This window comes from Chroicocephalus ridibundus, chromosome 12 (genome assembly GCF_963924245.1).
Source record: "Chroicocephalus ridibundus chromosome 12, bChrRid1.1, whole genome shotgun sequence".
NCBI lineage: Eukaryota > Metazoa > Chordata > Aves > Charadriiformes > Laridae > Chroicocephalus > Chroicocephalus ridibundus.
The window spans coordinates 6,094,504-6,115,020 of NC_086295.1; the positions used below are offsets into that span (position 1 = coordinate 6,094,504).

Consider the following 20,517-nt stretch of genomic DNA (forward strand, 5'->3'; position numbering starts at 1 on the left):
CGGAGACGCTTCGGACCTCTCACACCAGCCCCCGCCACACACTGCTCCAGCACACGCATCCCTCAACGAGCACGTGGGCTGCTCTGCCCGAGATTGTCCAAATCCACTGTGCGAGAGTAAGTATCTGTGAGGTACTTCAAAACCCAAGTGTTACACACCGAGACAGACTGCAGTATTCTCACAGCGGTCACAGTAAGGTTCGCACGCTTTCTGCTTAGCATCCAGCGCAGGGCACTGTCTGACACGGGAAGAAGAGAGTAATGGCAAACGCAGTGGAATAATGTATTCCCGTAGCACTCAAGCTGTCAAGTGTCAAAAATGCAACAAAACGTTTTTCCTGCCTTTTTATTAAAAAGTAATGTCCTCTTGTTAACAGCACAAAGAGAAAAAAAAAATATGCTACAACACAAACCACCTGGGACAATGAAAATCCTCTGCTCCAAGAACACTGCTTTCTCAGTTTCTTTAGGTTTTCCGCAGGAAGCCTACAGACTCTAAGAAGGCCGTGACGGGGAGGACCACAGAGTTGAGAGACGTTTTGTGTTCTGGTATCAAAGTATGTTACTGGTTAAAAACACGGTGAAGAATCACTGCCCGATTTTCCGCTCAACTGTCCGCTGCAGCTACCAAAGTGTTGAAAAAAAAAAAGTATAAAATTATGGTATTGCATCTTGGCACTGCCTCTCCACCTTAGATGGACAAAACACCCACGGACAGTGAGGTGAAGTTTCAGAGAGCAGAAATCCCCCACCTGGTAACTGGCTGCAGGTATTCCCAAGGGAGGGCCGGCACCACATCAGCATCACCGCGGCTGAGCTGCTGGGCTACAGTAACCAACCGTCCCAAAGCAAGATTATAAGAAAAGGAAATTTATCCACCAAATTTAACAGATTGATCTTAACACTGACTACTTGGTGTAGGAAAACTGACAGACCAGTTGAAATCTCTGCCTTGGCTGGAAGCTCTCGTGTTTCAGATCTGCCACAGGACTCTGACCAAAGCTGCCGGGATCCGTGAGCTGGGTGAGGTGAGGAGCGTTTCTCTGCCTCACTCTGCCAGGACACGACAGTCCAGCTACGGAAGGACCAAACGGCACGGTCCTGGGTTGCTGCGTAGTGGTCAGGCATGTACTTCATGAGTTCAGCTGCTAGTGCTACCACTGTTACTTCCCAACTGGCTTACATGCCATTAAAAGAAAAAAAAAAAATCCAAAGAAAAATAGTGCCCATTCCAAAAAGGTGGGTCTCCGAGAAGGCCCATCAGCGGACCGCTCTGTTCAGTTCCCTATTTCCTCAAAACCACTGACCCAAAACTATACTAAGACCATTTGGCGAGACCAGACTGCACCACAATGTGAAGATGCACCAGCTACTGGGAGTGAGGAAAATTGAGGACTGTCATTGCAGCAGCTTCCGGGACCGGACAAAACAACCGATTATCCAAAGCGGCTCTTAGCACATCGTGCCGCTGAGAAAATAGAGCATACTTCCCCAAACACTGCTAACCAGACCAAGGTGAGGAAGGGCAGCGCTAGCAACAGTCACCAGCAATGCCACTGGGGGTACACTCTCGCCAAAGTGGAGAGGACATGCATATCCAGGGGCATTTGTCCCGTGTCAAGGACAGGAGACTCTTTAAACAGCTATAAGTATGGAATGGCAAAGGGAAGGGGAAAGGGCCTGACAGCTCAGCTTTAATAGTGTCGCTGGTAAGAACCCATAGGTTGCTGGGCTGAGGACCCTGCTCGCCCCTGGGCCACGGTTTGGCTCACTAGGTGGGAGAGTGCAGGACCACTCTGGATAAGGGTGTCCAAGGCTTTCTGTACACTAGGGTTGTCAAAGTTGATACCAGAAGATACTGGCCTTTGAGCAGGTACATTGGCAGGTGCAGGGAGGCGATTCTGGTGCTGACCATAGAGCGACTGAGCTTGTGGAGGAGCTCCAGGTCTTGGACCTGCATTTCTTGAAGGGCCTTGGAGAGCAGGAAGCTGCGTGCTTGGAGTCTGCAATCTCTGCTGAGCCTGGTTTAAATTTCCAGCGCTGATTGGTGCTGACCGGGCCTGACCGCTGGCCATGTTAGCAAAGTTCTGGTTCGGAGTGCCACCTGAAGTGCCCGCAGAGGCTGCAGAACTGCTGTTTGCTACAGCAGCTGCTGCTGCTGCTGCCCCACTGTTGAAGAGACTGAGGATTTTTGCTTGAAGCTCCTGCTGGGGATTAGAAGAGGACGCTGGAACAGAAGGAGCAGAGACCAGAGGCTGTGAACCCTGATGAGCCTGAGAGCTTGGAAGGCTGGACTGACTACCCAGAGATGATCCTGAAGGTGCCCCCAAAGACTGTCTTGACATGGATGCTGGGAAAGAAAGGAAAGAGGGTTAAAGCTCTGCAGAGGGGCACCTAAAGAAAACTAGTGAAACAGCCACCAAAGACACAAGCACCAATGAATACCCATGCTCTGAACAGGAGAGCTGCACAGCTCTGGGAAACCCAAACCATTCAGCAGAACTCTTGCCCTTCGTGTAGCAGCCAAACCAGTTATGGCAGTCCTGCAGTTTCCCTGAGAGAATCCAATATAAAAGTTCTTTCACATGAAAGATCTGAATCGTCTCAGGACTCCCAAGGACACGTCCATCCCAACATAATGAGGCGCTGCGTGAGGAAGTTATGACACTAGGACTCCTCCGCGGTCCCAGGAGTGTTTTCAGGCCCCAGCCCAGAGGTCCACAAACCACACGATCAACAGCCTTGTCTGGGGCTGAGAAACTTACCCTGCAGAGAATCAGTGCTTCCCCTCAGTAACCGTTCCTTCCGGTCTCTCAAGTAATTAATTACTTTATCAGTCTCCTCAGCAGTTACATAGCGATTGTCTGCCAGCAGGTTCAAGAGAGTCTGAATCCCTGGAGGGTGACCTCCTCTGACACCCTCCTCCATGGGGGGTGGGCGCTCCCGCTCCTGCAGAACAGCTTCATCTGCCATCTTGGCAGCCTGCCGGGCGATTTCCTCGCGCTCCTTCTCCCGTGACTCTGTTTTGTAGCGCTCGTAATTCCTTGCCACCAGCACCATGGCATCAGCTTGGGGCATGTTGCGGTGCTCTGCACGAGGAAAAGAAACGTTTTAAGTAAACCAAAGTGGTGTTAAGAGGAGGTGTCTTGCCTCACACATACCAGCACATCTCATTCAGCAGGCAGGCACCACTTCGGGATTGCAAGTGTAGATTTGGGAAGCATCCTAGGCTTCCCAGTTCAATTTCCTAAGCAAACAGAAGGCTCAAGTCTATCACCCAGCAAGGCCATCCTCTTCTTCTATAGCTGAGGGCTCCGAGATCATTTCCTATCAGTCCAAGAAATGTCCTTCCTGCCCCTCGCACAATTAAACGGGAAAGTAGCTCCCTCTACCTCTCATATAAATTCTCCATGCTCCCAGAGGAGACAGTTCTACCCATTCTACTGCTAAAGCCGTGTACGGATCCAAAACTTGCCTTCTGAAGGCTGCTAAAGCTTCCCAGAGCAGGACAGTGATGGGAATACTTTTTGGTTCTGTACTGCCAATGCCTTAATATAGTGTGTGCGCACGCAGGAGAGGGGGAGGAACGAAGTACTGGCTCAATGTCACATTGCTGCTTATGTTTACTACTCTGGGGCAATAACCAGCGATCAAGTTCTTCTGTAATACAACGAGTAACAGTCTATTCCAAATTATTATTTTTTTTTGCACTTGCCTTCTAAAATTTTTGAGGTCATTATTTCCACCTCAAAAAGCACACACCAAATATCCCCCTGAACACAGATTTAGGCAGGAAGATGAAAAGAGAAGGCCCCTTCTCTTCACCTTCCAAAAAGTACCCAAAGCTCTAGGCACTTTTCACACCTGCAGATAATCAAATCCCGCCACGCTTTGCCTCGTAACAGGAAACAGGGGTTCACTTTAACATTCATCATTAACATTGCACAAATTATGAAAGAATTCCCTGAAACTAATGTGAATGGAAAGGTGGCCACGTGCAGTTCAGGTGAGCTTATTTAATCTCTAGAAAGAGCTGTGGATGAGCTAACGACTGGGGTTCTTATCAGATCTGATACACCATTAGGTCCAATAAAGAAGAGGAGAAGCTTCGGTGGGAGGATGGGTGTTAAATCAAAGGAGTCAGAATTAAAACCAAGGGCAGTGGAAAGCCCAGTGAAAGCGTGCACGAGCTGTATTTGTGCAGGACATGAGAGAACCCTCCTTTCACATCTGCACCAGATGTTAAAGGACACCTGGCTTCTTCAGTCCGTAAGCACACAAAAAACAGGGACTGTGCATTCAGAAGTTTACTCTCCCAGACGAACCTCACAAAACATTACTTGAGAACACAGTAAGGGAGAAATAACCTGATCAGAGCAAAAGGCTGCTTTCTGAGATCACATTCTGACAGTTTTTTAATGCCTACACCCACCCTCACGCTTACAACAACCAAGTCACAGCCTGACATGGAAAGTGATGTGACAAGTGTAAATGGTGCTAAAATGCTAAAAAGGTGGAGCACGTACCCCAAATCACTTTGTAGTTGTATCTTTTTATAACTCTTCCCAGTTTCACAATCAGACCGTTACCTTCACCAAATATACTATCCTTATTCTGTTTTCCTTAAATCACATTTGCTTTTAAAATCTGCCCTGTAATTTCTCACATTCCAAACATGCTCTCTTTGACGGCAACAAGTGATAAACTGAGGTTGGACTGGTATTACTCAGAAATGTATCAAGTCATTTCTAGAGCCGGGGTTCACGACTTGCCCTAAGATGCAAAGGCTGGTGATGTTAGGTACTAAGATCACAGCCGAGATTCTCTCTTGGCAGAAATTAGACAATCCCTTTGACAAAGGACAAATAAAGTATTACGGAAACTCGCAAATAATGATATTCACATTTATGACATGGTGTCAAGTCATTAATAACTACTTATGTCACAGCCAGGATGAACTTTGTCCTGTGTGATTCTGCTGCCACTAAAGCAGCACTTTGATTCAGGTGACCACAATGCTACACAGCCTATGAGACCTCAGTACCTTGTGGGGTGCCAAACATGATGTTAACAGTGCAAGAGCGGTGAACTTGATGCTGCTGGGTGATGACAATGGCAAAAGGAGACCCTCCTCTGCTCACATCGTCCAGGGCTTGCGTCAGTGACATCTCTGTGTTGAGGAAGATCAGGTCCACTACCATGCCCAGATCCCGCACCTTCCGCCCCACTGACTCCGCGTACTCCCTACCACAAAGCAAAGCCGGCAGAATTTAACAAGTCAGTCACATATAGAAACAGAAACCCTGGCACATTCACCCTCTCTGTCATCTCAGGTTTGCTTTTCTGATGGCTTGCCAAACTTCATAACGTTTAACAGACCAGCAGCAAAGCAATCTCATTACAACAATATAAAAGACCATATCCTACCCTTATTTTGATCTGAATCAGTCATTTCAGTGCAACCGAAACAGATTACAAATCAAGCCTCAGCTTATCTGAGAAACAGTGTTTGCAAAGGGATTTATTACACTATTATGAATTTGTTTACATAAAAATGTGTTTAAACTGAACTCATTAAGTGAGGTAATTTATGTCTGCAGAGATCCAAGGGGTACACAGCAGAGCAGCTAACCTGCTGAAGTCAGTTGCTTGTGCTACATTCAGTATCTTAACTGTTCCAATACACCTTATCCTAATTCACCATAGCACAGCCCAACTTCTGGACTTGAAGATTCATTTTCAGAGGAAAACTACCCATCCATGAACATTCACTTGAGTTCCAAATACATTTTCTCTTGCTCTTTTGTTCTGCTAGCTGCTTTCTGCTCTAGCCCATATCAACGCAGCATCTATGGATCCACTGTTCCCATATCCATGGTCTTGCAGGCTTCCCATTCCAAACACAAACCACAGCTCACGCGGCTGAGCTTAAAGTTTGCAAGTCTTTTTTTAAGCTTAGTTTGATCAGTACCAAAACTGCAATACTGACTGCAGGTGCATTGTGAGAAATTTAGTCTGCGTGCAACCCACACCTTTTGAAAGAGCTTCAAATTATCATCTTTGCGAACATCGCAATGGGGACCAAAATTGTTCTCCCCCGCCAACTGTCTTTTTAAGGATTTCTAAGTTACACTGATTGTGTATGTAAGTTTTTCCGGAGTCATCTTTCAACAGGTCTATAGTAGGTGACATCAATGCTTCAGTACCCAAGATTTATTAACGTGCCCCAGCTCTTAAGGTTTGTAACTGTCACAGACCAAAACAATTCTTAGGATATTAAGCTGATCCTACTGCACAAAAAAATTCTCCCTGTATCAAGTACAATAACCTGTGGCCTATTAGAATATCTTCCAAAGACTTCTAGTCACCAAGGATAAAGAATCTAAAATTTCCTTTCAAGATTTGTTCCAATAGGTGATCAATCAACTCAATTAAAAGCAAATAACAGAATTTTATTTCTAGTTTCACTGCGTTTGTTTGTAAAGATACAGGCATCAGACTGGTGCCATCATAACAGCCCCCTTCCCACTGTGCCAGGCATAGGTGTACCCCTCTGTTCCCAACACAGCACCTGCTCTCCAAACTAAGGACGTTCTAACATTTTTGACACAAGTCCCTTTCACTCGTAAAATTGTTTTAAGACCTTACAATCCAAGAGAAAGCACACCGTTCTAGAGGGATTGCCTGCATTTTTGTTTCTAGATAAACAATCTTGCATTTAGCACCATAAAAAGACACACAACCCACGAATAACAAGTACAGGCCACTATAACCTGTCGTGACAGTAGCCTGATATGAAGAGTATCAGGAGAAGGTATAGTGAAGGAAACAAAAAAAGCACAAGCTACAACATTTCTCCATCTCATCAACATATATTCCTATATCAACATATATTCCCATGTATCACCAGAAAGCTTTGCTTTCTGAGGGCTCTAAACCCACGTTCCTCAAAAGCAACCTGTAAGACAAACAGCCTCAAGGCACAACTAAGTCTAAGTCCGTTTTCTTCTACCATGCAATAATAAAATTGGCCGTAACTATTTTCTTACTTTGTCTGTTTATTCACCACGATCACAGAACAATCCACAGGTCTCTCTGCATCAAAACGTCTCTTGATTTCCTCGTAGTACTGACGGTATAGCTCCTCTCGGCGCCGCTCCTCACGCTTCAGACGGTCTGAAAGCAAGCCACAGGGACAGAACAAATAATGCTCTTTGGACCTGCTTGGAGAAATGAGGTGCACACGGCCAGTCCGTCTAAACCTCTGAACCACCCAGCATCACAGCACGCAACGCACTCAGCACTGCAGGCATCTCCCACATCCTCACAGAGGGAGAATGTGAATCTGCCTATTATAATGTTACAGGTACTCACCTTCTGAATTCCCTGGAGCTCTATCAAAATGCTCTTTGTAACGGTCATAGTAAGAGTCATCCTTCCGCCGACAGTAGTCTTCAATGTGAAGGTAACGGTCATAAGCGTCATCTCGTCTGCAAGATTTACAGAAGAAGCAAGGGTTTCCATGCTCCAGCACAATCTCAGGCAGTAACTTTGGCCAATGCATCGCACACAGACCTTCCTCAAGTTTAATTTCTGAAGTACCCGCCTGCTCCCCACAAGACACGAAGCAGGCACCCAACTGCCAACAATCAGAGCAATTTCCTTATCTTAAATGCCTGACGCCACTCAAACCAGTGTAGCTGTTGAGGAAGGATTGCCATAAAAATATGTTGGCGAATACAATCCCTTAGAAATTACCTGTGCAAAGGGTCCCGAGGGTCTCTCATATCCCGTGGATCTCTCATATCCCGTGGGTCCCTCATATCCCGTGGATCCCTGTATCGATCATACAGCGGCTCCCGTGGGTCACGAAGATCTCTAACATCGCGAGGGTCCCGCAAGTCTCTTGGATCCCTGATATCCCGTGGGTCTCGCAGGTCCCGTCGGTCCCTGTGGTCTCTGGCATCACGCATGTCTCTAGCTCGAATGTCTCGAGTGTCTCTGGAATCTCGCCCGTTTCTACCATCCCTGCCATCTCTGGGGTCTCTCCGTGGGCTCCCCCGAAGAGGGGAGCGGTCACGTCTGGCATCTCGGCCATCCCCGTAGGCATATGGGTCTCTGTGGAAAATAGTGGGGAAATTCCATTAGACTGCTAACAACACGAGTGCTGTTACCCCTATATTTCTTACCTGAGATGCCAAAGCAACCCTTTCTCTCAGCAGCTGAATCCTCCCTCCTATCCCACAACAGCAAGAATTGCCAGAAAACCTATTTGTTGAAGTAGCCTAGGGAAGCTTCTTAATTCTAAAGTTTATCATAGCCAAACAAGACCCAGAAAGCTCCTTAATGAAGCATCACTAAAAACGTAGAGCACCTGTGGAAGAAGTGAACAGGACCTCGGAAACCACCGTTTCAAGGCCTCCGGCCTCTAACATCAGTCACAGATCACCTACCAAACATATTTTTGCAAATTCTTTGAGAGAATTCAAGGTGCTGGAGCCTAATACCCACAGATATGCAATTGCCAGGAGCATTCAAGGGATCCATTAAATTCGCTAGTCAATGACAGCGGAATACCTGAAATAATTTGTTATTGGCATACGATTAAAAAAGGAGCTTGTTGTGACCAAAGACACTGCAGGTTCCATGGTGTGGCTGGGTTTGTGCTGCTAGCAGAAAGCAATGATAGCTGCCGCCGTGTCCTGGATTTGAAGGGACAGTGTCTGTAGAAAGCCAGTTTTATGTTTATGATGCCCCGTGTTAAGAGGATACTAAGCCCAACCAGAATGGCATCCTCAGCAGCATCAGGCTTCTCTGTCCCATCTGAATGATCCATCTCATTCAGACCTCGTACTGCGTTGTCTTTGGAGGCAAAGAAGAATAACGTTCAGTCTTCATCTTTTCCCAAAACAGCAGGGTTTTTTCCAGGTCAAATTTTGTTTTCCAGAAAAAAACCATAACTTCAATGTAGTCTAAGCCAAACATGAAAAAATCTTGCAGAGTAACTACTGAGCTTCACGTGTTTGGAATGTTCTTTCCCCAAGATACTGACAACCATCAGAAAAAAAAACCCAGTTTTTTGAATCTTTTTATTTCCAAAACTTGAAAGACTAGAGTCCTCTACCAGCCTAATCTAGTTTATGAAAGGTAAGCAGAACTTAAGTCTGTTTCCACTCTAGTGCATTCACGTAGTAGTCACCTGGAGAGAAGGGCAGGAGCAGCGAGTCAGACGTGCCCAAGTTGTGTCAGGTAGAGCAGACAGTACAAGATGGATGTGCAGAGTCTGAGCACAGACACACAGCTGTGCTGGGGATACAAAGGCGTGCTGGCACTCTCTATTTTTACGTCAGATACAAAACAGATCTTGGGAAAAACTAGTGTTGCCACTAAGAAAATATATAGTCTCCTCCTGTAAAAGAAACACTGTATTTGCACACAAGTGTAAACACTCTCAGCCTCTTGGACACACAAATCCACTTCTTGTTTGTGATCTGTATTGAAACCACATCCCATGAGAGATACACGTCATCGCCCACTTCCCCCCCAACCTACAATGAACAATGGCAGAAGCTCAGGGGAAACTTCTGATTTGCTCTAGAGGATATTGATTAACTGATCTTTCTGTAGTTGTAAGACTATATAGCAAAAGAGGCAGATGCAGTGTAATTGTTTGGCATACGACATTTATTCCAGCTGGCGTGGGGGTGACCAGAACAGGCCATATTCAGTATCTGCAGAGACAAAAAGATCCAGAATGAACAATGCACAACTGCAACAGAAGTACAGACGTGACGCGGGTCCCCTCTGTTCTTGCACCTGCATCGCTGCCCTGCTGCTTGCAGAGAGGCAGCAGCATGAAGGCAGAGCACCTTCTGCTTCCACGCTTCTGTCGCCTCGGTCCAACTCCTGCAACGTCAGCACTGCTGGTCACATCTGCTCGGGCGCAGCATGGGACTCCACACACCGGCATCAGCCGCTGCCGTTCACACACCTGCAGCATGGTCCAGAGTCCACCATCCGCAGCCATGCCAGGACTCGATGCCCGTGACCTTATCGCCACCCGTGCCCATGGGCTGCTTGAGACATGCTGCTAGTGACATGGGCTGGCCACATTGTCTGCAGTGCCAGCCGGAATCCAGTGCCTATCACAGAGGCACCAAAGCCTTTGGCAGCCATGGCAGTAGTCCAGTCCACAGCCCAGTGCCCAGGGCACCACCGCCCATGGCTCACACACCTCCAGTGCTCCTTAGGGCCCATTGCATGGGCATCTGCTCTTGCATACATGCAGGATGACACAGGTCTCAATGCCCTTGGCATCAGTGCCTGCTGCTTGTCCCTCTGCAATGTTGTCCGAGGATTAACGCTCATGGCACAGGCGTCTGCCTCTCACACCCGCAGTGCTGCCCAGCACCTTCAGCGTTACACACCTGATGGCCAAGGATGAGCCATCAGTGCCTGCTGCTCAAGTACTTGCAGTATTCTTGGGGTCCTCAAGGCAGCACCGAGCACACCTGACTCTGCCCAGGCTCAAGGCTTGCTGCATCCACAACGGGAACCCTCAGCTCTGTGCCAAAGCACTTCCTGGGTGATGCCCACACGCTGGTCTCTGCAAGCGCATTTGGCCCTGTGCAGGTTAAATGCAGCACAGACAAGAGACCTAGGTGATACCAGGGATTGCAGCTACTCATTCTCTGGTTTTTGGTGGTAGGTGTCTTGCTATTTGCGCTTTTTGGTAATTCAACAGGTCAAGTTAGTAGAGCACACCAGACACGTGAGAGCTTGATTACCTTCAAGTCCAAAACGCAACACTCCTTTGTGTTGATAGCTTTACAGTGTAGGCATAGAAGATGCACGCCTTTTATACCAAACTGTAACCACAGCACGTCTTCGTGTGCTCCCTAGTAATGCCATGGAAAGGAAACTGACGTCGTCTTCCTGCAACAGGACAGCCCGTGTCTTCTCCGATTGCCAGTGATTTCACAAACAGAGGATGGGCAGGAGCTGCACACACTGTGCCTACCGAGAGGTGGGAAACCAGGAGAAGCTGATAGGTACACATCACTCTAACTGCATGGAAGGGAACTGGTTCCAGGTATTGACAACGCAAGCATGCATGCAGACAGGAGAGTGCAGAGACATTTGATCTGTCTTGTGCTTCACTCGCACTCTTTTCCAGTCTCATTTCAGCACTGGAAGCAGCAAGATCCCAAAGTCCTCTACAACATGGCACTGGGAATGCTACAGCCCCTCGGCGTTCTCTAGGTATGCCTCTGCTTCTCTGATACTTGAGGCAGGAGAAAACATCAAGTGTATTCTTCCTCACAAGTTTTTTTTACAGCCTGTGCTGCAAAACATAACACTTAGCTGTAGTAACAGCAGCAGACACGAGGTTTCCCTTGTGCCTCCTGAGGTGTCAGCGCCAGAAGGGCTCTTAAAGGTGGAGCGGCCATGTCCCAACTGTCTCGCTTGAGCATTTCCGTTTGACTGGGAGGTGGTGGTAAGGAAGAGACACAGACATTTAGCACAGGCCACTGGGCTCATGCCCTAAAAGCCTGACCTTCCTAGTATAACTCACTGCTTCCAGGTACTTTACCTTCGTGCCGGACTGGACCTTGATGAAGCCTTATTCATATTTCTTCTTTCCACTGCTTTTTTAATATCTGTAAAGAATAATCAACCCATCTGTTCAATGCTATGGAACAAAAAAAAGATCATCAGCACAATTCAAATGAAAGCAACTTAAGCTCAACAACATCCAGATGGTGCAAGAAAATCCATTCAGCAGAGAGACATTGTCACTTTGACAATTTTTTATTAAGTTTAGGTAGTACAACATAATTAAATTTTCATGGATTTCTCTGACTTGAAAATAGGGTGGACAGCTTAGGTGAAGTTTTAACCCTTTACATGCAGGCCTACATCTAGACTCTTCATTCCATAACAGAACCTCTTTCTTCTGCAGTCTATGAGCGAGCAGAAAGCAACTCATGGACTGTAGGAGAAAAAGCAGAGTCTGAAAACCTCCAAGAAAGGAAGCTGATGGCCAGCACAGTCTTAAGTTCACAGCCAGTCCTGTTCAATGGAGTATGCCGCTACCCTTGTCGAAAGTAATCCAAGGGTTCTCAAGTGGCACGTGCAACTGCCTTCCAAGGGACTGCTGCAGCGTTAAGTTGTACAGCCTTCACCAGTGAGGAAATGGGATCCAAGAAGCCTGAAGCACAAGCTCCCTATGAAGTCAACGTGGTGCATTCAAGACACCACCGTTAACATGATGCAAACTGATGCAACAGATCAGAAATTTGAAAACTGGTTGGCTTCTGAGTATCTCCAGGAAAAACACCACGAAGTGAAATACAAAGAAGTAAGAGCTGAAGAAACAGAGTCTTGTCCTCAACCAGAAAAAGTGAAGTTGCCCAGAACTGGCAGGGACTCATATTGTTCTACCGTGAAGAAATAAAGCCTTCCGTAACAACTGATTGAAGATGGAACAGTGTACTGGAGGGGGGCAAGAACAAACAGAAATGATTTCAGATGTTTTACTCCGATAACCTTTTAACGAAAAGAACAAAACAAACTAAGGGCCTATATGCTCCCCTGAGAATGTATTGACAACTAAAATGTCTTATTAGTTATTTACATTAACTACTTTCAAAGCTCTTGCAAGTGAATGAACATGCCACAACATCTTTAGGAAACTCTGTCTTAACATCTTCTGTAAACTTCCCAAGCTATCCTTCATTACTTTCAAGATTAAAATTAGAATTAAGGGAGTAGTTCTAATTTTTGCTCTTGTTGTCAATTAAGAAGCAGCACGTTCTCTTTCGGAGGGGTGGGGGAAAGGCAAGCACAATCTGAACATTAATCACAGAAGCAGTCTTTCCAGCATCAAATACACCTGCATTGCCTACTGTCACAGAGTAAATTTAATGGACATTTATTCCCTACACAGTTTTATTCATTAAAAGATACGAAAACACTTCTATGCATTTGTGTAAGTATTAGTTTAATGCAACGCTGGAGGCTAAACTCTCCCAAAGCCTTTTACCTTATTGTATTATTAGCAATTATATTTAATACTCAGATTGCATAACTGAAGCAACTGTTCTCCTTGCATTTATTTTTCAGTTGAGAAATTTTTCCCCCCTTAAAGTCAAGTGATATCTTTAAGCAAGACACTGTCTGCTTTCTTTGGTTTAAGATTATTTTTATTTTCTGTTTTAAGATGCCATTGCAGAAACCTATTATTTTTACACTCAATACCATACATTTCTTTCAAATAAAAAAATATTGTATTTAAATCTGAACAAAAATATTTTACTAGAAGAAAAAACCACCTTTGACAGGGACCCTTCTCTCGTGCAAAACCAACAGATTTAATAACATTTTATTTAATGCCAACAGCATTTACAGGTTAAGAATTTGAACATTGACAAAACTTTCAAGGAAAAAAAGTCTTCTGTCCTGTAGGATTTTGAGATGACAGGGCCACTGTAATCATACAGTGTAACCTTCTGAATAAACACAGGTGACAGGAGTTTCTTGAATCACATTCCTATCTCAAGTGCAGCAGTGGCGTTGTATTAGAGCTTATCTTTTAGCAAAACATCCAATTCCAATTTAAAAGTCTCCAGAGCACAGAAACCACCAAAGCTCCAATAAGTTATCCCAGAAGCAAATTACTTTGCTGTTGAAGAAAACTATTTATTTCCATTTATGGACTTGTCATGCCTATGCCTACTAGATTAAAACTCACTTTTATCTCCAGGTCTGTCTGTAACACATATCACATCACTCCTATATCTTTAGGCTTTTGCTAGGGCTTGTTCTTCACCTCTTTAAGCCTTCTTCAGATTTTTCTGAGGCTTCCCCAATTTAGCATTATCCTTTTTGAACCAGGCATACTAGAACTGAACACAGTATTCCAGCAGCAAAACCCCACGCATACCAAAACCTCCCTACTTATAAGTCTGTGTTTTGTACAGCTAAGAATGACAAAAACCACTCTTGCTGGGTGCAGATCTTCCCTTTTGGCTTTACTGAAAGCTCAAGTCTGCCTGCATCTCCAGCTTAGGAAGAAGTCCAAGTCATTTCACCATCAGCAACTCCGTCTTCGTTATTTCATTTTCTTTTTAAAACATGATTGTGTGTTTTCTCTCCAAGTCACTTATAAAAGCACTGTATGGCCAGGAATCAATTTTTCCAGAACACCACTCAAAGCACTGAGCAATTCCATCTATGTTACACTGAGATTCATTTGAAATCCATTTAACCCTCTGTTGTTTCTAATTGTTCTACTTTCCTAGTCAAATCAAACATCTTACAGAAGCCTTTTACATCAACACTGCTACTTTCAGCCATAAAACTTGCAGCGTAATAAGTTAGTTTGACAGGATTATTTTGATTGGCATTAATTAATTCACTTCTCATTGAGAGTCAGGTGAAAGAATCCCTTTGTTATCAGGGGCTGATGCCAGACTCATCCCATTTGTGCTGCCTACTGGCACATCTGCAGCACTCTGCTACATCCCTGGAAACTCCCTAATTTTCCAAGGCCTGTGGAAGACCAACATCAATAGCCTAGGTAGGTCATTTCACTGAGCCTCATAGACATTAGACTTCATTTTTTTTTTTGAGAGGTGTAGTTGTGGTGCTCTTTTACCTTTAGTTTGCTATCGAAATGGAAATTATATTAAAAATACCTTCTGCCTTTTCAAAAATAGACAGTAGAAATGCTAACTAGGTGGTCCTTTCCAGTTAGAAGTTTTATCATTTCCAGACAGGCACACCTTAGTTTCCAAAACAGCCACACTTGTTCCTATTTAAGCTTCCAGATTTCAACAATGCTGGCCTAATTTCTTGCATCCTTCTACCCTCCTTGTCTATTTGCTTCCATTTCCATCCTCAGGGTCATATTTGCTACTGTATTTCCCACAAGTTATTATTTATTGCTCCTTTCATTCCTTTCTAAGTCAAACTGTTTTTCTTCAAATTAGCATAGGCTTACTTCAAAAGTAACTTTTTGCTTGCATTTAATAGATTACTCTTAGATTTCTAACCATTCATTTCTGTTTAAGTTTGCTCCCAGCATATTTAGAATAATTATCATCTTTATGAAAACAGCTTTTTTAAGCACCTAGTATTTATAGCACTACTTACAGATTGATTTCACATATGCAAAAAAACCCCAAATTAAGATTTCTTATCTAACAAGCCACTAAGTGCTGTGGCCAATTCCTCTGAACCTGTCAACATGAAGCCCAATATCAGTTTAGAAATGTTTTGAAACTATGTGCATGAGGTTTCAACGACCACTTTCCAGGGCTTACAAGTTGAAGAGTTACTTACACAGGGTAAGAGAGCTTTTGAAATACTAACACATGAAAATAAATTCAGAGTGAGACCTGGGTAGCAAGAGAAAACACTGCAGATGAACCACACAGCACTTACAGCAAATAACTCAGAAAGCAAATACATACCTAGTAAAGTGATTTTAGACTAACGCCAGGCAAGTTTCACATAGTGATCTTTCCAGAGAGCTTTAAAACAAAAGCGCTCTTTCTACCAGAATGCATGCTGGGGTCAGGAGGAGAGCACGGATCAGTTTTCCTTACCTAATCTATACCCTTTATAAAGGCGACCCTTCTCACCGTCCAGAGCGGCCTGGACATCTTCTAGACGGTCATACTGCACGAACCCATAGCCATGGTACATGCTGAGGGCTGGAAAAGTTAACAGCAGGGCAAGACCAGTTACAACTAAGGGACAGTACTAACCCACGCCCAGGCCATAACGTAACCCCACCAGATGAACGAGCAAAGGGGCTCTACCCAGAAACCACTATGGAAGTTTCCTGGGAAAACCAAGTCTACCAGGATCAAAATGCAGAGTCAAAGACTCTGAAATATATTTCGTAAATCAACTTCCTTCTGACAAGGCAGTGACCAAAATACAGCCCAGGAAGTGACCAAGATTTGATTAAGAGACTATGAAGTCACTTGAAAGAGTACTGTAACATCACACTGCAACCCCACAAGCTAAAACATAGCTGATATATTCATTACGTTTCAGCTGTACTGAAGGAATCACTTTTTCAGAGAAAATGCAGACAGAGGAAGTTATCATTAAAAGGTCACTTTTTAGGAACATCAGTCACTCCTCTCATCATCATCAAATAGCATTTGACAAGCATGAAAGTTATATTTCTCACTGAATTCCCAGCCACGAAAAGGCATAAGATAATATACTAACCCCTGATTTTGCCATATTTTGAAAATATCTCTTGCATTTCTTCACGAGTCATGTGGTCTGTGGGCAAATTGCCGATAAAAAGTCTTCTCTCTAAATCCTGAGGATTGGTGCTGTTAGTGAAGTCGCTCTGATTGATGCTATTGCTCTTGCGTCCTCGAGCCATTTTGCTTTCGTTCCAAATCCAACTCTTCGCAAAAAAGAAAAACGGCCATGCATATAATTTCAATCCATGACATTAAAATTAAACTGGAACAAGATTAAACTTAACAGCTTTGCAGACTAAAAGCCAACTGGGTCTGCTTGACGCAAACTTCACTCCAGAGAAATCTTAACAAGGGGATACAGAGGTCTGGCAAAAACGTATACCGCAGCATTTTGGTCGAGCTTTTCTGTAATACTGAAAGGTAGTAAGCCTAATTATTTTGCAGATAAGTTTTAATGGTTTAACTCTAAACTAAGATACAAATAGAACTCACTTTATACTAAAACCTCTTAACTTTAAGCTTTAATACACCCATTGTTGTCACATCTATTTCTTCAGTCCACTGGTAAGAAGTGTTGAAATTTATGCAATATTTTAATAAGCGGAAAGGAAACACTCATCGCAACATTGCATAACAGGCCCCAAATATTTCAATACAGGCTTTGAATGAGACATCAGGAAGTACTGTTTAAACGCTCTTAAGTGACCAGGCTTGGATCACTTCACTAAATGTGAAATCTTAGCTTTCCAATGCCAGAAAACACAGTTTCTCATTCATACCCCTACTAAACATACCCTTGTTCCCATAGAGATGTCAGCTCCCACAGAAGGCGGGTCCACAGCTGGGAATTTAACCACCCCCACATGAATGCTGTACTGCTACCTCATCTCCCCCAGTAAGGCAAAAGTATACTTCTGTCCTGGTTTCAGCTGGGATAGAGTTAACTTTCTTCCTAGTAGCTGCTGGGTTTTGGATTTAGTATGAGAATAATGTTGATAACACATGTTGTTTTATTTGTTGGACATGATGCTCAATATACAGATGGGGGTTGGCTGGGGGGCAGGAATCTGCAATCACTGCTCAGGACAGGCTGGGCCATCAATCATCAGGTGGTGAGAGCAACTTGCTTTGTACCACTTTATTTTGTATATTCTTTTACCATTATTATTATTTTCCTCTTTCCTTACCGTTCTATTTAACTGCCTTTATCTCAAGCCACAAGGTTTTTCCCCACACTCCTTTTCTCCTTCTTCTCCCTGCCCCTCTGGTGAAGGTGGTGCAAGCAAGCAAGCGGCTGCGTTGCTGGCTGGGGTTAAACCACCACCACTTCATTAACCCACACTATTCCAGACAAAGCTGAAGCAGTCCGCAACATTCACTGCACAAACTTACCCAAAGAATTACAGCACCAAAAACCCCACCAAACAAAAAAATAACCTAATAAACTCTACCAAGCTCACAAAAAACCCCCCACTAAACCCCACCCAGGATTCATACTTTCTGGTTTAAAAGTCACCATTACATAAAGCTTAAAAAAAAAAAGTGAAAAACACTGAAACTTTCAGGATGAACTTGAAAGTTTGAGAGCTATTTAATAAAGTTGTCATACTTCCTAAACATCTACAGGAATGCAGGATGGGATTTTCTGTTTATAACATGCAAGAAACCCGGAAAAAGCAAGCTGATGAAATTGAGTATATCAACAGAAGATTCTACTGTTAATCATGAGATGCCTAAAAACAACACGCTCTGTACCAGTAACCTATATTTGTTACAATTTAAAAGTAGCCTCTAAATAAACAAGTCAAATGTCAAAAAATATAAAATGGATTTACATAAATATTTCTACAACACTTAACTGGCATGAAAAATACATCTACTCCAGATATGAGACATGAAATTTTGGTGGTTTTTTAAGACCAATCAACTTTACACTCATGTCACTTTTCTCATTCTTTTAGGAAACGCTGCAGGGACAGGAGGCAGAGAATGCCTTCTAGTCGTCTAATAAGCTTTTTAAAATGAACTGAACTGCCAGAACAGGGAGGAAGAAAAAAAACCCCAACACTCAAACCAAAAATCAAACAAAAGAGTCATTTATTCTACCATATTTGCCTCAATCCTCCTGTAAGTTTGTCCACACACGCACAGTTTTACCTTCCCCATCAGAAGTACCAAATCTTATCCCATTTATCTGTATGGAAGCAGCAGATTTCTCTTCTATTCTACTATTGCAGCTCAAGTTCTCAGCAGTCGAGGGCAAAGAAGTTTTCAAAATTCTCCCAAAATGATTAAGTGGCTACAAAACACGAAAAGACCCATCTAGTCCAAGTTCCCATTTGGAGCAGGCTGACATCCAAGTTGGATCCCATTGTCACAGCTTTCTCCAGCCAGGCTCTGAGCACTACCAGGGATGGGGACTCAGAGCCCCTGTGAGCACCTGCTCAGGTAGCATGACCTGTGCTGACGGGATGTCACTCATACACACAGCAAACGGGTCAACAAGACCCACAGCTGCTGCTGGCAGGACATTTCACTTTCAGTATAAAAAGCAGTAAGAACTTTCCTTTTCTTAAAGGTGTGGATAGTAGGGAGTGGCTAGAAAAGAGTGTGCAAGAGCTTTCCGTATGAAGAACAAGGAGCTATTTTTCCACTTGCAGGTCACTTTCAAAGCAAAATAGTAAATCCCAAGTACTCAGACAGGTCGAATTACTGACAGAACTTTCATATAAGAGAATTTACTGTCTTTTACCATTTTCCACTTGGTAGATTACATAGTTACGGGCCATTTAGTAATCACAAGCCAGCATTCATCAGTGTCCCAGCTTTAGGCAAGCTACACCAGGTGAACAACTAATTTTCATATTAAGTCTTTTTCTACAAATGCAGCTGGAGAGGCTAACTACACACCTGGGCTGCTTAAAGGTGCTGACCCCCCCAATGCAGAAAGGTTACTACAACAGGACAGCCCACGCCAGCTCATGTGCCAGTAAATCCTCTGGAGGTTAATTAAAGCCACACTCCCCTAAAAATCTTATATTTAAAACCAAAGTTATTTATTAGCAGGTATACAGCTTCACAAAGCATGACAGAGCTGAAGTGGGATGTTGAAACTAATTCGACACAAGTGAAACATGACACGGAAGTCTGCAAGAAGTTCCTGGGCAAGGCAGAAATAATAACGCCAGCCACCACAGAAAGCAAAACTGCTGAGGAGCGGCGAGCTTCCCACCCAGCACCGGCTAGCGGCTCTCAGCACCTCGGAGCCAAGCCCAACCAGGCAGCCTCCCCAACAGCCAGGCCTGGGGCCAGGAGGGCTGTTCTGGGGCAGCACTAGCACCCACCCGCCTTGGTCCTCTGCACCCAGGACAGCACGCAGACGCAGAGTTGCCCACAAGGTAAAACGCTGACATGGAGAACGCTTTCACCTTCCTTCCCCCGGATCCTGCTGCTGCTGGGAGAACGCCGGTCAGGATTCTCAAAGCGCAGCTGCCCAGGGCCTTCTTCACCTGCTCCGCCCCGCACCTTTGCCTTTGTGGCTACTCGCGGCTTTCTCAAGCAGCAGTGAGGAAAAAAACGGGAGCCCTCACAGCAGGCCGGGTACTGCCGGGGCTGTGCTCCCCGCGACAGCATCACCCGTTGCACATCCTTTTCCTGCGGAAAAGGCGCTTTTCAGCTGCGTTAACCCCACGCACCGCCCGGACCCAGGCCACCAGGGCAGCGAACAAGCTCCAACAAGCCCGCGCTGCCCGCTGCCGCTTCCCGGTGGCGCTGAGACGAAGGCGGAGCCCGCCCGCAGGCCGCGGGGCCCGCCCGGCCCGGCCCCAGCCCCATCCCGGCGCAGCGGCCAGGGAGGACTCAGCCCTCCATGAGGTGTGCTATGACATATCTTTTATTCGAGCGCTCTCCCGGTAAAGCCGCCGCGGGGCCACCCGCCCGCAGACTTACCGCCGCGCCGGGCCCGGTCCGCCTCAGGCCGCCGCCCGCCAGGACAAAGGCGCCAACCGCCGCTGCCGCACGGCGCCGTCGCAAAGCAGAGAGAGAAGCGCCGCCGAGACGGCGACGCCTCGGCGCTTTACGGCGCGGCGCGGTGACGTACGGCCGGCCGCCATGCCTGCCGAGGCGTGCAGGGCCGCGCGACTTGCCTGGCTCCCGGCATGCCCCGCGAGCCGCCGCCGCAAGGCACGCTGGGACTTGTAGTCCCCCGGGGCGGCGAGTGAAGCCGCTGGGTGGCGCCACCGGACCCCGCGCGAGGCGAGGCGGGGCGGGGCGACCGGGACCGGGAC

General features: G+C 45.5%; 1 protein-coding gene across 5 annotated transcripts; it reads right to left on the reverse strand.

Moving 5' to 3' along the window:
• Positions 1 to 330: 330 nt before the first annotated feature.
• NCOA5 (nuclear receptor coactivator 5) lies at positions 331 to 20,302 on the reverse strand. 5 transcript variants are annotated; one of them, XM_063350252.1, is made up of 10 exons: positions 20,180 to 20,302; positions 16,248 to 16,434; positions 15,611 to 15,718; positions 11,593 to 11,659; positions 7,758 to 8,117; positions 7,374 to 7,489; positions 7,049 to 7,175; positions 5,044 to 5,243; positions 2,765 to 3,088; positions 331 to 2,349 (listed from the first exon to the last, which is right to left on the reverse strand). In XM_063350252.1, the coding sequence occupies exons 2-10, from the start codon at positions 16,408 to 16,410 to the stop codon at positions 1,694 to 1,696; spliced, it is 2,121 nt and encodes a 706-aa protein (XP_063206322.1). In that variant the 5' UTR covers positions 16,411 to 16,434; positions 20,180 to 20,302; the 3' UTR covers positions 331 to 1,693. The 5 variants fall into 5 exon arrangements, with proteins under 5 accessions (XP_063206322.1, XP_063206324.1, XP_063206325.1 ...); XM_063350254.1 differs by lacking the exon at positions 20,180 to 20,302 and adding an exon at positions 19,660 to 19,788; XM_063350255.1 differs by lacking the exons at positions 15,611 to 15,718; positions 16,248 to 16,434 and having other exon boundaries at positions 20,180 to 20,263.
• Between the last annotated feature and the right edge of the window lie 215 nt (positions 20,303 to 20,517).

Bases quoted from the DNA above. Each gene is read 5' to 3' on its own strand.
- NCOA5 (XM_063350252.1), bottom strand. From the start codon at position 16,410: ATGGCTCGAGGACGCAAGAGCAATAGCATCAATCAGAGCGACTTCACT. The intron at 7,490-7,757 runs GTAATTTCTAAG...TAAATCTTGCAG, and splicing joins CCTCGGGACCCTTTGCACAG to ACGAGATGACGCTTATGACC. The intron at 3,089-5,043 runs GTACTGAGGTCT...TTCCTCGTGCAG, and splicing joins CATGTTTGGCACCCCACAAG to AGCACCGCAACATGCCCCAA.